Here is a 17,814-nt window from a genome sequence, read left to right on the forward strand (position 1 = left end):
AAATTGCCCATACAGCTGCCAAGCATGTTTGTGGAGTGTCGGAAGAAGCCGGAGTGCCCTAAGAGAACCTATGCGAGAACATGCAAACGCCACACAGAAAGGCCGGAACGAGCTGGATTTGAACTTTGATCCCTTAATTATGAGGCGGAAAAGCAAACCATTGGTCCATAGAGCGACAGCGACGTATTTTCCCGTTTTGTTTTTTTTTGTTTGTTTTTGTGAACGCCCAGACATTCAATCTCTGGTATTGAATGTTAATTGGCCATGCTCAGTAGTAAAACTTAATTTCAGCCGTGAAACTGAAGTTTTCTGTGGTCAATTAAGAACTTCAGCAGTAAAAGTTGAAAATTTTGTGTTTCATTTTTATAATGGCCATTTTTAACAGTAAAACATTAATAGCTTGACTAATTTGATTATCTTTCATGAACAATTCATGCCTTAGAAAAACAAACAAACAAAACATTTCTCCTCATGCCGTCAACTGAAAATAGCACTATACATAACCAAGATTGAGATAATGACCACACTTGTTTTCGGGGTTTGGTCCTGTGAGCTTCAAAGCTGAGCCTTGATTGGTCGTTACCCGAGCCAAATACTTGTGATGTAATTTTCAGTCGACAGCGTGCCAAACCTTTTTAAAGGTTGTACATTTAAAATAATTGTCAAATCAAAGACAAAATAAGGTTTTCCCATTGAGACTGTCATTATAAAATTAATTAAAGACAAAATATCAACTTTTACTGCTGAAACTAGCTAAATAAGTTTAGTTTCCCTTTAAAATTGAATAGAAAAAATAATTGCAAAGATCAAATAAAAACTCAAGACTGCAGACAACTACCAATGCCTCGCAGTCGGGATAATTTTTTTTCGAACTAGGCTGACCACGTGCTTTGGAATTAATGACGTCACTTCTTTAATTTTTAGACGACGCTGACCGGAAAATGACAGAGCTACAACTTCCGCTTTGCTCTTGCTAGCATCCCCGAAGAGCTGGGAAACTTTACGACAATGTTGGCGACGCTGTGATATTTGTTCACAGTGCCATTTCACCATGTGGACCGTGTATTTGTTTGCTTTTCTGGCTCGCTTAGGCTTGAGCGGAGCTTTTTCGTCAATAATTACGGCTCAAGACAACAACATAGCTAACGCCGAAATTGGTAAATATTGCTAGCTTTTTACATGCGAGCCATTCTACTGTTAATGAAAACGAGTGCTAAACAATTCAAACATTTAATTTTAGTTTCTGTAAATCTGCTGTCATGCTAATTGTATATTCCTTTGTTGATAACGTATTAGGTTTTTGCTCGTTGCGAACAAGGACGAGCCTTTTGCAAACAGTTGTATTTTTCTCAGTCATTAAATGATGTGTTGTTCCTTCCTTCCTCTTAATAAAAAGATGTTCATTATGAGGTTATTCGCGACTGACCTCGACTGACCTTTTGTCTTTTAGATGCACTTCATTCCATTCTGGCTGATTTTGAGATTCTACCAATGTCAGACCTCCAGTTACACTCAGTGAGGAAGAGGGATGTACACACCCCGTCCCACCTGGAGCGCCTGGTGAGCTTCACGGCTTTGCAGAGGTAGGCAAGGAGCTTTTTTTTTTTTACCTCCTTGTGTCGTCATATCATTTTTTAGGATTCTAATGGAGATGTTATATTCCAAGTTTGGAATACTTCCATCCACAGAACGCTAAATGTAATGTAATAAAATGGGTAACTGTAAAGATTTAATTAGTGTTTTTGTGAACCTACATTTGTTTTTGCTCTTCCGATGCAGTTTTTCAAAATCAAATGAACTGTAAAACCCATTAGTGTTCTAGGGATTATAATGATGATTTTTAATGTATTTTGAAGGTGTGGTCTGAAGAAGGGATGGGGAGTACTGATACTAAGTATGGGTATCATTCTGATATAAGCGACATTTTCAGGTAACAGCTCCTTGTGGAAGTTGTTGATACCAGCAACTGATATTTTAAGGTGTGGAAGCAACAATTTCATGAGGGTTTGTTAAAACATATGTGTTTTCATTGTTAATGTTTTCTAATATTTGATAGAGACACCAACGTTTTTTCAACCACTGAATCAGTCGAAAGCAATTGTGTTGAAATGGGTCAGTATCTTGAAGCACTTCACACGAATCCATGTTGAGAGTCGAGACACTGCTTCCCGAAACACTCCATCCAAATGAGTCAGTTGTTGAAATGGATCAGTGGTTCAAACATTTGACACAATTCAGTGTGGTGGCATCTGCTGAATAGAACTATTTTGCATTTACATTTGACAGTTAGGCAAAGCGTCACAAAAAGTAAAGTTGAGGTGAATGAATACAGTGATAGTAGTTGTACACAATGCTCGTGAGAATGGGATGAGAATTTGGGTGATTTACATATTTTTTTTATTCCAAAATAAAATGATTTCTGGAGCACTTGGCTCCCCTTTTTACTGATGACCTCTCCAAGTTTGGAGAAAACCCTTTTGCATGGCACCAAAGTTGCAGGCATATGCAAATATATTTTACTGTAGGTAGCATGACGTATGTATGTCTCCCTCGTTATCAATTATGCATGCAAATGCTCTTTTCCTCTCAAAACCCACAACATATTAAGGGATCTTGCCCCTTTATAACCACTGTGAGACTGATTGAGTCCAATTGACTAAGCCTAGCTCTGCCCTAAACCACCTGCTCTTCACATGTCAACGTTCACAGGCTGCAAGTGTGGGACGCAACAACGTACAGCTGTGAAAAAAGACACAAGATGAGGACTTTTTGAGGGGCCCCTCAACATGCCCGAAAAGTCACCCATTTGTCCAAGTGTGTGTACTAATAATAGTTTTTGTATTCTTTCCAGACATTTCAAATTGTACTTGACCACCAATACAGACCTTTTCACCGACAACTTTCAGGTCGTTTTTGTCGATAAACTCGGAAGGAAGGAGAACTTCAACATTCAGCGTCAGAACTACTTCACAGGGCATGTGGTTGGTGAGTTGAGGTTAAATTGCCTTTATACTTTGCTAGAAGTATTGAATAGTTTGTGTCATATATGTAACATGTAAAATTCCAGTCCAGGTACTGTTATTTTGCGGTCTCTTTTTTATTTATTTTTTTAATGTTAACAAACAAATCTACAGTTTGGACATTGTTTTTCTTTATTGTTTTTTTTTTTTTTTTAAATCAGGAACATGATTGCCAAGACTTATAGTCATTTTGTTTTCAGGTGAAGACAATTCTCGTGTGCAAGCTCACATTGATGGAGATGAGTTTTCAGCTCACATTCTCAGTGACGAAGCAGAGTACAATGTAGAGGTGAGGGAAAACTCACTCTTTGCATTAGTTATAAAGTTAGTTCACATCCCTCTGTTGTCGGATGTTTTTGGGGTTCTTTTCACCGAGGCAAAACAGAGAAAAAGGGACAAGTCAGATACATCATCAGCAATGTAAAGATGCTTGTTGCCACTTTTTCTCAGATCTATACCAGTATAAGGGTTCACTCTGTCAGGACTTACTGATACTGCGATCCGATACCTCAAGTCATTTTGATCTTCAAAATTAATTTAACACACAAAAAAAGTGTGAACAAAGCCGTTTGTTTTTTTTATGCTGACGATGACTTGGTAAAACAACTACGACTTACTGATTACTACAAGTTGTGCCTTCGGTATTGGTGGCTCCTATTAACAGCCTGCACGAGTACACAACACCTTAAACTAAGGGTGATGTCAACCCAAACACTGTTGCCTATCTTCCACAGTTGTTTAACCCAATCATTTTGTCCATTTTTGACAGCCATTATGGAGGTTTACAGATGGCATTAGCGATAGCAGATTGCTGGTATATCGCTCAGAAGACATCAGGAACCTGAGCCGCATTAACTCCCCAAAAGTATGTGCCTACATGCACGCCAAAGACCTCCTGCCTGAATCCACCAGGGCAGGTTGGGACGAGCCCCAGGTGACGGACAAGACAAACGGTGTGTCTGCTTTTACTTTTACTCCTATTTGTAGCTAGAAACATACTGAGAAAGATGAAGTGTCTAGTGGCTGGAGATCAGAGATGATGTAAGATGGTTAGGAAAAAAAAAAAGAGTAGGAGGATAACGAATGTCTAAGCCGTAGGAGGCTCTGGTGGTTAGACAAAAGGGCGTGGGTGCCAGATTCTTGTACTGTCACTTTCATCAAAATCCTTTTTATCCGCACACACAATTGTGATTTATCATTCATTATGTCAAAATACCTTGCTGACAAAAGGTGAGTTGTGAAATTAAGATACTTTGTTCTGCTTTTTAATACTATTACATGTATCTGAGATCAAGGAGCATACAATTTACTTACAAAGATTTTGAATAGTAACATTTATCCTCATTGAATAGTTTGGGATTTTAGAAAATTCAACTTTATCCAGAGCTAGTCCTTAGTCATCATTTAACCATATCATTTTTAATGATTATGATTACAGGTTCTATGCAACAGTTTCTCATAATTACGTAACATTTTGAAATAACTCTTTCATTGTCGTACTTTGACATCTTTTTAAAATATGAAAATTCAGACCAATTATTCTGAATTGAATTTTGTTATATTGGCGGCTCTGAAGACTGTTGTTAATTTTTGGTTCTCTTTCCAAGTGTCATTGAATGTTGTTTGCCTTCATGCGATGAATTCACTTCAGTATGAAATATGATGCTGAATGGATTCAAATTTCAGTTTCCTTTGTTGCATTGTTGCCATGTTTCTTGAGAAAGTTAAAGCTAAGTAGCGCAGCTTGCCATCATTGTTTACTTTAACTGTGTGTGCGTGTGTATCATGTCATCTAATCTTTGACTGATGTTTATTTGAATACAGCAGTGCGCATATGTGCTGCTCTTTCTGTTTATGTCTGACTAAAGCTGCACATTTCGCTTGGCAGATTTTCATCATAGAGAAAAGCGCCAAGTGCACGACCACAAGAAAAATACCTGCCCCTTATTACTGGTCGCAGACCACCGCTTCTTTAAGCACATGGGTCGCGAACAAGAAAGCGTCACTCTCAATTACCTGGTCAGACACCTAAAACATGTTTGAATAATAAAATGTATTGTTGTGTAATTTTCCATGTCTGTTTTTCTTACTCCAGATTGAGCTGATTGACCGAGTCGATGATATTTATCGAAATACAACCTGGGACGATGAATTCAAAGGCTATGGGGTGCAAATACATCAGGTTTGGCAGCACCAAAGATCTTCGCTTTTTGCTGACTCACTGCAGGAAGCGACTGACTGGTGGACTAAAACGGTCCCCTCATTGAGACATACATTTTAAGAGGAACTGAAAGCTTTTGTCTGCGGCTCATTAAGTTTGTTCCACTGGCGTTGCGAATGAATGGGCACACTGTTTATTGTAGTGTGACTAGTCTTTTCTCACTCAAAAGATATGCATTCATTATTCGACAACACCAAGTCATTTCTAGTTCACTCTCAATGTGAAGAACATCTGACCGCTTTTCTGCCACGGATATTTTTGTGGTGTAAAGTACATAAAATAGATTTGTCATTCACGATTTAATCACAGTTCTGAGCTTCAAAAGTATTTTGTCATAGATTTTCGTATTTTAAATAGGATTAAAAAAAACCTCCCCCATTTGGCTTCTTGTAATTGAGTTGTTGGAGCATGGAGAACAAAGGTCATTCACACCCTGGACAGTCATTGTTTTCATTGTGTTTTAATTAATGTTTTAATTGCAGAATTAAGATATGAAAATGGATTTGAAAGTTTTCAGAGTCATATGCATTGTGATGAGCAATTTCAGTTTACCACATAAATGCAAAGCACTCAGCTGCGAATGCAGCCACAGTTGATGATAGCAACAAAAATGTTGATATAACGAACCTTAGCAATCTGTTTGGCACACTAGACTATAGAATATACCATGTTTGAGTCAGTTTGCAACGGACAGGATGGAGGACGTATTATTTTTTATTTTTTTTATTATTTGGCGATTTGACAAAAGAAGACGGCCCCATTCATCTTGTTGGTTGGAACTAAACATTTTCGCCAGCATTTGAAACAATGGTTGCAACTGCATCTGTTAAAATCAGTTAAAGACAACAAATGACCAAAGCCACTTATTGTTGTATGAACCTTTTGATCTACTACATCCAAATTAAATTAAAATTATATAAAAACCTAGTTGGGGGTTTTTGCACAGACTTTTAGGTGATATTAAATTAGATGGGTTTAATGAGATTGTTTATTTGTACATTTTAATGAATTAAACTCTCAATTATTCTAATCTCTTAATAGCGCTGTTTTTAATCGATTGCTGGATCGTTTCTCAGATGATCATTCACAAGGAGCCCACAAAGCCACCTCCTGGTCGTGCTGGCACTGGCTGGGTCCACTACAACATGGAGAACAGCCCCGTAAAAGGGAAGGTGGTTTGGGATGTCAAAAAACTTCTGGAGGTAAGAAGGCTGCAAGCATTTGGGATCTACAAGGAGTTGCATTACTTCAAATAATGAAGTAATTCTTCATTTTTTTGCAGCAATTCAGCTCAGACATAGCTGACAACGCCTCCTCTGTGTGTCTGGCCCATTTGTTCACCTACCAGGATTTTGACGAGGGCACCCTGGGCCTTGCCTATGTGGCGCCTTCCAAACCCCAAGCCCTTGGTGGCCTCTGCCCCAAACGTGATTTTACAATTTCTCTCGCGATACTGTGTGCAAGGATCACAAATATTTATTTCTTGTTTGTTTTTACAGCTTATTATCCATCTCTAACTGCCAAGAAGCCCAGTTACCTCAACACCGGCTTGACCAGCACCAAGAATTATGGAAAAACCATTTTGACAAAGGTTAAGTTATGAATATGAATGCAATATTTCAAGATATGTCAGATGCTATAGACTGCTTGGCCAAATGTGTAAAACAAAAAAACATCATTGTTGACCATGACGAGTTTTGTCATAATTATATACCTGTAAATTGTACATTTTTACCGCTGCCCACAATTTCTATATTGAATTTAAACAGAACAGGAATAATATGGCTTAACTTCTTTAAAATGTGTGTATTTGCATTGAGATTAATTAAGAGAATTTTGTCCAAATATGCAAGTATTCAGGCTGTTACTGCATCTAACATAGTGTAAGGCAAGGTGGTTTGGGGGTATGAAGAAGCTTCTCAAGGACAACTTTCAGTCCTTGGCTTTGTTTTACATGTTTGCTTATTTGTTTACCATCAACTGAGGCATCTTCTTTTCGCATCAGGAGGCAGATTTGGTGACCACTCATGAGCTCGGGCATAATTTTGGAGCCGAGCACGATCCGGACAACATTCCAGATTGTGCTCCCAGTGACGACCATGGGGGAAAATTTGTCATGTATCCCATTGCTGTGAGCGGAGATCATATCAATAACAAGGTACACGCCTCATGATGCTTATTTTCTTCTAAAGGTTTCACTACAACGATCTTGCTAGTAGGTCAAGCGAGTATAGTGTTCTCAGTCTTTTGTACAGGCATTTCAGATTTTCATAAAAGATCCACTGACTTGTCAAATGCATTTGTATGCCTTGTTATAAGGTTGCATAATATCATTTATTTGCAGCCCTCTTTGTTGTAGCCATCGGCACAGACTGCTGATGGAGGCGATTTATCAGTTTGCCAGAAGGCTTGCAAATTTGCATAAATTGCATAAATGTCGGCAAAGCTTGGATGACGCACAACCCGACTGGCAAGACTTGAGGAAATAAAAAAGGGTTCAGCTTTAGTTGCCACGGAAGGTGTTGAGTCGACGATGCGATGTGTGATACGTGTGAAAGCCAGTTTTAAGTGAGCCGCTTTCTGTAATATGTAATAACAATAAACTGGCCTCCGCTTTGGCTTCATGAACCTTTTATCCTCAAGATTTTTATTGTTGTGAATAAAGAATGCACAAAAAGTCCAAACAAAAGCAAAGCACATTTTTGTGCTCAAGATTTACTAAGAACGATTAATCCAATTTGAAGAGTTTTTTTCGTCAGACTGTTAGGGCTTGCAGTCAGAATGAACTACTCCATTGTCTCCTCTTCTAGCGTTTCTCCAGCTGCAGCAAGATCTCCATCGGAAAGACACTGCGTTACAAAGCTCCCGTGTGTTTCAAAGAGAGGAACAGCAAGGTGTGTGGGAATTCCCGAGTGGAAGAAGGGGAGGAGTGTGACCCTGGCTTGCTCCACCTCAACGACGACCCTTGTTGCTCGTCCAGCTGCAAGTTTAAACTAGGCTCCCAGTGCAGGTATGAAATTGAACATAAAACAATAAACAATACAAACAAAAAACAATAATGCACTTTATTCCTTTTCAAACTGCTCACCACGCTCAGACTTCTAATATAAAACAGTTAATTCATATAATTCTTCTTCAGAATTATTCTTCTATAATTCTGTCTCAACACGCAACTTCTTTTTCTCACAGTGACAGAAACAGCCCATGCTGCAGAGGTTGTAAGTTTGCGCCAGCAAGAACAAGGTGTCAAGAACCCATCAATGCTACTTGCAAGGGCATTGCCTCCTGCACAGGTAGATGTGCCCCTCCCGCTGGCCGCACGCATGCTCACGCCCGCATCTCAATCTGAAATGTGTTACAAAATTCATTACAAATGTTCAGTGGTCCCGTGACCCCTGTGAGGACAACCCCAGTACTTATTGAGATTTTTTTTCCCTTCACATTTTTTTCAAGTGTTGGGCTAAAAAAGGGTCTAAAAAGGCTAGTGCTAAAATAAGCACTAAAGTAACGAATTACTTTGGGTCACTGCTTCTCAATTATTTTTTGCAAAAGAACATTCTGCACCCCTTGTCCTCCCCACTCAAAACACTGTCGATGAATAAGTTCATTATCAATGAAATTATATGAGTATATCTAAAATTGTATTCTTGTGAACATTACAAAAGAAAAAAAAGCAACGTAAATCAACTTGTAAAAATGGTAGCTTTACTTTTTACACGTATTGTAGAAGGGAGATGTACAATTTGTTTTAATATTTAGATTTTTTTTATAATTATTTAAAAAATATTTAGATATAGGTGGTGGAAGATTGGTTAGCGCGTTCGCCTCACACTTGAGAGTCTCAAGTTCAATTCCAGCTTGCTCCGGTTTTCTTCTGTTCTCCCCAAGCTCGTGTGGGTTCTCTCCGGGCACTCCGGCTTCCTCCCACACTCCAAAAACATGCTTGATAGTTATATTAGAGACTCCAAATTGCCCTTATGTGTGGTTGTGTGCTTAATGGTTTTTTGTCAAGGCGTGATCTGTGATTGGCTATCAACTTGTTTAGGGCGTCCGCTGCCTACTGCCCGTTGGCAGCTGGGATAGACACAAGCAAGCCAGCAACTCTTGTGAAGATAAACTGCGATAGAAAATGGACGGATATGTGTAAAATAATATCCAAAACATGGCAAAAATCTTGTGGCCACACAAAATGGTCCAAACCTTTTCAGCCTTTTGACTTTGAAGAGGGAAAAATGTTGTTTCAAAGTTGTCATACAGCTATATTTGACCTCCAGGCAACAGCAGTCAGTGTCCTTCCCCTGAAAATGCCCCGGACGACACGCTTTGCGTGGACAACGGTCGGTGCCGCAACGGAGAGTGCAACCCGTTCTGTGAGGCTGTGCAGAACCTCCAGTCCTGTGCCTGCAACGGTATCAAATGCAGCACAATCAGCAAAAGCTGTTCTTTTCTTTCTCACCCGGTGTAATGAGTTATTCCACCCTCCCATCTGCAGCTACAGAGAATTCCTGCAAAGTATGCTGCCGGGTGAAAGATGGTACCTGCGCGCCTTTTGTCCTGACCGGCGGCAGTTTCCTTTTCCTTCGTAAAGGGAAACCTTGCACTGTGGGCTTCTGTGACGGAAACGTGAGTATGGAAAAGTGCGTTAGACGAGACACGGTCAAGTTGCAATCGATGTTTATTTGGTGTTGATATTTCCGCAGGGGAAGTGCATGAAGCAGGTGCAGGATGTAATTGAGCGTCTCTGGGACTTCATCGACAAATTGGACATCAATACATTTGGTATATGCGTCACATCAAACAAGCAGATGAAAGCCTGAATCCATTTGATGCTTATTTCAATTTAATGTGTCTCCATTAGGGAAATTCCTTGCGGATAACATTGTGGGTTCTGTAGTCGTCTTCTCGCTCGTCTTCTGGATTCCTCTTAGTATTTTAGTTCACTGCGTGGTAAGAAACTATTTTAAATTCTACCAGAAGAGTTAAACTCCTGAAAGCATTTGACCCGATTATTTGTGTCGCTGCTCTCTTACAGGATAAGAAACTGGACCAGCAATATGAGGAGAACACGATGTCGCTGTACTGCCCTCTAAATGTAAGTGTGTTATCGCTTACGAGCTTCCCACGTACATTTTTAAAAAGGTCTTTTGGGGGGAATTCTGTGGTGACCCTGAAGCACTTTAGTTAGGTGGAGATAGTGGTCTTTTGCTTCCAGTCATTTCCATCAGTCTAACCTTACACTAAAGATGCCAAACATTTCAGTAGATAGTGCTGAAATTCAATATAAGAGCTGTATCAATTTTTCTTTAACCGTAAACGTGGAACGGGAACAATAACAGGAACTGCTCATATAGATCCTTCAAATATATTGATTGTTTTCAGTATGTGAGGGTTAAGTTATCTAATATGACATTAATTTCTCCTTTTCCAAATGTAGATTCAGAAGTACTAGACGGGCAATACATTCATGTCCTCAGCTAGCAGACAAAAATGCATTTGATACAAGCTCGAACTTTTTCAGTCATCATCTATTTGACAAGTATGAAAGGAGCTTGTGGAGCCTAAGTGCAGGGTTGTACCCTACTCTTCCATGGGCTGCCTCGTTTTTTTGTATTTCTCAATATTGTTTTTCTCTTAACTTTTACTCATACTTCGTAACCTAAAATTCACTCAATTCTTATAACTGTTGTTAAACAATCCCATACTCCTAAAAGGCTTCAGAACAACCTTGGTCTCAGAATGTGTTGTTGATACAGCCCTTGTATTGGATTTTACTGTTGATCCTTAAATACTTGATGGAACGATAGAATAACAAGGAGGATAAGTGGAAAGGCTTTTAATTTGACTGATGTTTCCTGATTCGGGGACACAATCAGACTTGTGTTCAGAGTTGAAACTTAGCGGTGGGGCTTTCAATGACCTTTCTGTCACTCTTGGCCTTTTCCTATTGGAACTGCAGCAGACGCTGGAGGTTTGTAGTAGAGCTCCAGCTATAGGTGAGTGCGTGCGCCATGGCTTGGTGTTGCGTTGCCATCGAGTCCATGATGATGATGATGGTGCATGGTCTGTGGGCCCACGTTTGGGATACTCCCGCACTCCTTTACTCCTTGATGTAATCGCTGATCGCCCACAAAATCGCCGCAGGGACGTCCCACGCGCTATTCGATCAGAAATTACCTCAAGAACGCAAGATTGCATCTTGGGAGTACTCAAACAGACTTGTTGTCATCTGTGAGGTCAGATGCAGTGTGTGTCCACGTTTTCAGTTTGCATCTGTCGCAAGCAGAGCAGGATGATGTTTTCTTTTTAAAGTCACTTCTTGTCTTTTACCCCTTTTTTTCAGTTGCTTTTTGCACTTTAGTCACTATTTTGTTGTGCTGGGGAACATTCCTCACAGGACATTTTAGCCTTTTTTTTTTTTTAAAGAATCAACAAGTTTGCTCTGACCGACCCATCAGCATGTAAAAATGCTGACATCGAGGGCCAGCGCATGATTACTGTGAGGATGAATTTGGAATCTGATCGCTTAAAGGGCCCCTATCATGGAACTTCAACTTTTTGGTGCTTTTGACCATATTACAATGTTCATTTCTCACCCCAAACACCCTCAAAGCGTTATTTTCCTTCCTTGATTCGTTTAGGATAATTCCCTGCTTGTTATGGGCTCTCAGCACTGGCCCCGCCCGAGTTGACAATCAAGGATTTCAGTTCTTGTGTTTCTCTTGAGGCACACTGAGGAGGAATGCCCTTGTAATGTCTCGGTACCGTCCATGCAGAGTAAACCCATGCCCGCATTATACAGTACAAGAAGCCTCTTACATTACATTTTCTTTCCAGAGTTCGGGAGAAGGTCGGTCAAGTAAATTCCTACGTTTCATTTATCAATTTAAATTTTTACTGTAGAATATGACAAAGTTACGAAATTGTGCATTTGGAAGCACACAGCCAGACAACCAGCAGGCATTTGTAATCGTCATCATTTCAGAGAGGACTTTATGATGAATATCCACCAATACAAGAGTGATATAATTTTACAAATGAAAGCTGACGCAATTTCCACAATTGCAGAGGCTATAGGTTATGTTAGCTTTTTTTTCTTTGGTAATGTTTCGTGGATGGTCGGCTTTAGAATGACTTTTTGTAGGTGTTGTGGCAGCCACGCGGTGAGAGGCGCGGTTTCAATCAATGAAACTAATCACTTAGTAGAAATGTTGCTTCCAAAAATGTCATAAGAATTTCAACCACCTATGTGCCAAAGGTAAGATTGCATCATTTATTATTTAACTGTGGTCAGTTCAAAATACCATGATACAGGTCCTTTAACAAATGTATACAGCTTTTGTTGGCTGCGGTGTATGGCTTTTAATTTTTAGTTTTTTAAAGAAACAGTCTCGTTGCTAGTATGGTTCAAGGCATCAGCCACCACCAATCACTCGGCATTGACGCTGGGACCCGTTTGGACAAAAACTAGATAAATAAGATCCACATACATGTATGAAAATCAGTGCAGCCACGAGAAATAAGAGATTTATGTGACGATATGCAGAAATTAATTTTCAGTCAGTTCCAGTCAAGAGAATGGCATCCCTATCTGGCACTTGGTGGAAATGGAGCTAAAATGTCTCATTTGAGTTAAAAAAAAAAATGAACCCCACCTCAGCCCCAGTCAGCTGCTACCTGCATGCACTTCACGCCTTCTCATCTCCCTCCAGCAAGAAATCCTGAGCAACCTGGAGACTGCGCCCATACGCATCGTCAAGCCTCCTCCACCTCCCTCTTCCTCCTTCGCCGGCCCGACCGCGCCCTTATCGCAGCCCCGGCAGGCGACAACCAGCGCCATCTCAAACCCGGGCCCCGGCGCGATCCACGCGGGAACCCCGGAGGGCGATGTCGGGGGGCTGCGGATGGCCACCATCCAGGAGGACAACAGCAGCGAGTCTCACCTGGGAGAGGAGGGGGGCCGGGCCGACGACTTCCCAATCGCAGGAGCCTGCTCGTCGGCTATGAGATCCTCCTACGAGGATCTGGGCGATCAGAGCCCGTCGGCTCGGGAGAGGCGGCGCCTCAAGAGGCAGGAGTGCTTTGACGCCAAAGAGACTGAGTGCTGAGTCCAGACCTCGTTTAACTAACATTCACATGGACACTAGTTTTATGGAAAGCTGTTTGAGCATTTAGTTCATATCCAGCTTAAGGTCAATGTACTGATGCGCCCTCTGACCTCACTACTAGTGAAACTATGCCATTTAGTCGTGGAGAATGAGCAAATGCCATGAGGAATGCGAACCATCAGATGGCGCCAAAGCAAAAATTGGTTTGATCATGTGTACGCTGACCTGAAGCTCGCTATCAACGAATTTCTCAAATCTCCCATTGAAGTGTCTTTTTATTTTTCGTTATACCTCAAACACATTTTAGACAGTATTTGATGCACGTTCAACAATTTCCGCTGTGTTTTCACAAGCAAAACCACTGGATTATCGTTTTACTGTAATCCCCCGCTATTTATGGTGGACAGGGACCAAGCCCCGCAAGTGCAAAGATGCCAGTGAATGAGGCTCCACCCCCAAAACCGAAATTTGTAGTTTACATTGTGAGTAGACTGCAAACAAGTGATTCTATGTAACTTTAAGCAATTACTGTTCCTATTAGTTGGGCTTCAGCGCCATCTTGTGGTGTGAGTCAATAGTTAATCATGTTTAAGCAGGGGATTGTAGTGCGCAAATACTTTTGGCTTTTTTTTTTATTTAAACTTTTTTTCACTGCCTGCCTTTTTGAAACTTTTGACATCTTTAGCTGTCAATGACAGTGAATAAGTGAAATGTCTGCTTTGTGTCACCCTGACTCCGAAACACACTGTTGTGCCTTTTTGGACTCCCTCATACAGAACAAGGTAGTACAGCGAAAGTCCTGTGGCAAAGCTGTGAGGTGCTCAATTTGTGTTACTGCTAAATTGTGTGCCCGTGACAAAATTGTCACGATGTCTCGCCACTGTTTGCCTGCCTGCTATTTTAAGTTAAAGCCAAAAACTGCAACATGGCTGATATAAAGATATCAAGTGGTTTCCAAGTAAAATGCTTTTATTCAAGGCCAATGCTTACTTTACTTACACACATAACAATAAATAATGATTGTAAATGAAGTAAGACATTCTTCAAAATTGACTGATGTTACGTGTTCTTCTTGTTCACTGGTTACGCAGCAAGTTTCTTTCGGGCTTCCTAGTGTCCACATCTTTGGAGTCGGACAAGAAAAAAGACAGGTGAACCACTCTGCTCTGCAGCAGCTCCCAACTGTGCTGCATGACAAACATGTTGCCTTTTTCTGACAGGCGGAGGCCATCTGACAGGTAAACTTTGAAATACTGTGGAAACAATTAAAAATGTCTTTTTGGGGGCACTTATTTATACTTTACCTCAGAATGTATAGTCTCCAGTACAGTATCTAACGTGCAATTGTTTTCGCAAATCTTTAAAAAAAAAAAATAATATATATATATATCACATTTGGGAATGCAGCATGAGTGTGGTACTAATACGACTACTGGTACTTGAAAGAATAATTAATAGAGTTCAGTTGTATTTCACTTTTTAGATTATTTTACACAAATACTGTTATGTCCTTGTAGCTGGCACTACTGTAGTTATGATGCGTTGCCATGACAAAGAGCATGTAACTTTCATTTGAATTTTTTGCTTGTGTACTTGGTTTTTAATTCGTCTTGCTATTTTCAATTTTTTAAATTGTAACGGTTGAAGTATTGAATAGGAAAGGAAAATTGTGAAAACTCATTTTCAGTTCAAGTCGGGAAGCGCAAATGCACGAGAGAAAGAAAAAAGTCACAGAAAAGAAATACGGGAAAGATGATTGTCTGGTGGACTTTATTTTTTGAGTCATCTACTTACGTTTTCTGGGCACGCATGGTATGTTATCTGTATTTATTGATTGACTTTGTCGTTCAGATGCTGTAAATATTAATTGTAAATATTGATTGTAAATATTTGTCCCTTTTTGGACTCCCCTTATATAGAGCAAGGTAGTACAATGGAATTTCTGTGGCAAAGCTGCAATGTACTCAAATTGTGTTCCATTTAAGTTGTGTGCCCGTGATCAAATTGCCTGTCTGCTATTTAAGTTCAAGTCAAAACTGCAACATGCCTGGCATGAAAGAATATGAAATGATTACTTAGTAGAAATGTTTTTATTCATGACCGCTGCTTACATACACACGCCCCAAAATGTGATATGATTCCATATGGTAAATGGAATTCCACTTATAAAGCGCTTTTCTACCTTTGGTACTCAAAGCACTTTACACTAACTAGTCATTTACCTACTGATGACACAACATCACGAGCAACTAAGAAAAAGTCCATTCTTCAAAATAAGAGTCTCCATGTTGTGTGTTCCTCTTGTTCACTGGTCACACAGCAAGCTACTTTCAGGCATCCCAGCGTCCACATCACCCCAGTAGGGCAGAATTAGAGGCAGATGATCCACTCTGCTCTCCAGCAGCTCCCAAACGTGCTGCATGACAAACTGGTTGCCTTTTTCTGACAAGTGGAGGCCATCTGACAGGTACACTCGGAAATCCTGAGGAGACAGAAACGAAAATTACTTTTTGGAGGTATTAATTTATTCATACTTTACCTCAGAAAGTATGATCAATATCAATTAGTTGGACAGACTTACACACCTAAAAATGTTGCACACATAAGGTTTTCATTATACAATGTATCAATATGAAAATATTTCAATATGTTGTTTGTGTGTATATATATATATATATATATATATATATATATATATATATATATATATATATATATATATATATGAATTTTGAAAAAATACTGCAAGGCTCCAATGAGAAATTGACAAATTCTAATTCAAAAATGGCAATAGGATACTTAATTTTCTTTTGAATGTGTATACGTTTGAGCTGAGTTTACATAATACAAAAAACACTGCTCCAGATTTTGTTTGGCCTTGTTGAACAATTTAACAAAGACAATTCATATGAAAAGATGCTACGTTGTTTTCTTTGACATAACTTATACAAATAGAATGATAGACTGAAACCTGTTCATCTTTCTGCATGAGCGTCCACAAGTCCAAGGCAGCAGCCCCACACTTTGCAGCCGCCTGGACACACGCCTGAGCATACTGACCCGCCACAGAGTTGAGACGATTGAGAGGACTACCTGGGATGCAAAAAGACAGCGGATGAGCTTCAGCGGAGACGCAGACATCCTAGAAAAACTACCTTTCTGCTTGCACGTTTTTTCCCAGGCTGCCTCGTCAATAGGAGGTGGGCTGATGAAGATGACCTTGCTTGCAGGGATCCCCACCGTGGCCAGGTAGCTGCTCATTGCCTTCAGGTTCTCGGAGTACTCGTGCAGAGGGACGTGCTGCTGAGGGTTCTTATCTAAAGATGGGAGTTTTTTTTTCAATTTGTGTTCTGTATATAATGAGTGAATTAACAGATTTGAGCAAGATTGTTTAAAACAAAGACGATGGCTGTAACGTGTGGTTTCTTCGCCTAGCCACATTGGTGACCCCTACGTGATTCAATGTGACAAGGCGAAGAAACCACACATTGCTGTGCTAGTGTAGATCTTTACTCTTCGCATGCAATCACAAAGCTCATCGAACACTGTCCAAAACAGCAAAAACAAAGCCAACGGATCAAGGGTTCATTGCAACATGCCTACTGGGCTAGAGACATGGTTCCAGCGCCCGCCACAATATATATAACTTGATTTTATACATGCAATATTTTACTTCATTTTCTACAATAAATACATTGACAATATCGAATGGAAAGTACATTGAACGAACCATTGTGAATTCCCTTTAGTTTGAGCGTCCCACCGTTGGCCACTAGATGGCGTCACATTACAGTTTACGCGTCATATGTCTGTGCAGCGTGCACCCGTAAACCGATGAGCATATATACCGTATTTGAAAGGTTAAATACCTTGCAGCGCGCAGTCGTTGGCTCCAAAGAAGACAGTCACTGCCGCAATGTTTGCCGACATGTCTTGATGCACTATCCTGGGAAGAACAATCCTTCCCCATCTGGAGTTGTAGCCGGACAGCCCTCTGTTGACTACGTCGCACTTCCTGCTCGAACAACACATAAAAATACTCCAATGACTAAAACTCCGAAAGAATTCATCAACTGCGATAATCAAGAAAAAGGGGGGTCAGCGTAGACCTTGCCAATTTATCGGCGATGCCCGAACCCCATCCTTTCACTTGGAAGGAATACTAAAAGAAATCAATCAAATCAGATGACATAGCAGCGTGCGAGCGAAAACAGCAAACGTTTGTTTATGTAGCAGACAACCTGAGTGATGGAATCCCCGAAAAGGATCACCTGTGGCCAAATCTTTAAATGTATACTTTTGGACATGGCTACTTGTTATCACATTCAAACGCGGTAGTTGTATAGCGCATGCGCATTACACAACCCTTTCGGGTTTTGTGCTTTACGTCAAACACTTCATCACCCACACCAAAAGGGGCGCTGCACACACAAATGAAAACAATAAATACGACAACAAAAAATACAAC

At 40.3% G+C, this 17,814-nt stretch overlaps 2 protein-coding genes across 4 annotated transcripts; one reads left to right on the forward strand and one right to left on the reverse strand.

The window, feature by feature from the left end:
- The first annotated feature begins 944 nt into the window (after nucleotides 1–944).
- On the forward strand, nucleotides 945–14,399 carry adam17a (ADAM metallopeptidase domain 17a). 3 transcript variants are annotated; one of them, XM_088432666.1, is made up of 20 exons: nucleotides 945–1,157; nucleotides 1,451–1,583; nucleotides 2,852–2,985; nucleotides 3,221–3,309; nucleotides 3,790–3,973; nucleotides 4,909–5,039; nucleotides 5,116–5,202; nucleotides 6,318–6,443; nucleotides 6,524–6,668; nucleotides 6,741–6,832; nucleotides 7,247–7,399; nucleotides 8,052–8,251; nucleotides 8,431–8,534; nucleotides 9,516–9,650; nucleotides 9,734–9,864; nucleotides 9,942–10,020; nucleotides 10,100–10,188; nucleotides 10,274–10,333; nucleotides 11,198–11,234; nucleotides 12,951–14,399. In XM_088432666.1, exons 1-20 carry the CDS (start codon nucleotides 1,052–1,054, stop codon nucleotides 13,322–13,324), a joined length of 2,589 nt encoding a protein of 862 aa, XP_088288792.1. In that variant the 5' UTR covers nucleotides 945–1,051; the 3' UTR covers nucleotides 13,325–14,399. The 3 variants fall into 3 exon arrangements, with proteins under 3 accessions (XP_088288792.1, XP_088288791.1, XP_088288794.1); XM_088432668.1 differs by lacking the exon at nucleotides 11,198–11,234 and having other exon boundaries at nucleotides 946–1,157; XM_088432665.1 differs by lacking the exon at nucleotides 11,198–11,234 and having other exon boundaries at nucleotides 6,524–6,832.
- Nucleotides 14,400–15,417: 1,018 nt separating this feature from the next.
- Nucleotides 15,418–17,725, reverse strand: iah1 (isoamyl acetate hydrolyzing esterase 1 (putative)). The gene is made up of 6 exons (XM_088432671.1): nucleotides 17,588–17,725; nucleotides 17,456–17,508; nucleotides 17,216–17,361; nucleotides 16,502–16,663; nucleotides 16,318–16,439; nucleotides 15,418–15,828 (listed from the first exon to the last, which is right to left on the reverse strand). Exons 1-6 carry the CDS (start codon nucleotides 17,651–17,653, stop codon nucleotides 15,652–15,654), a joined length of 726 nt encoding a protein of 241 aa, XP_088288797.1. The 5' UTR covers nucleotides 17,654–17,725; the 3' UTR covers nucleotides 15,418–15,651.
- Between the last annotated feature and the right edge of the window lie 89 nt (nucleotides 17,726–17,814).

This window comes from Hippichthys cyanospilos, chromosome 14 (genome assembly GCF_059441005.1).
Source record: "Hippichthys cyanospilos isolate Australia breed blue-spotted pipefish chromosome 14, RoL_Hcya_1.0, whole genome shotgun sequence".
NCBI lineage: Eukaryota > Metazoa > Chordata > Actinopteri > Syngnathiformes > Syngnathidae > Hippichthys > Hippichthys cyanospilos.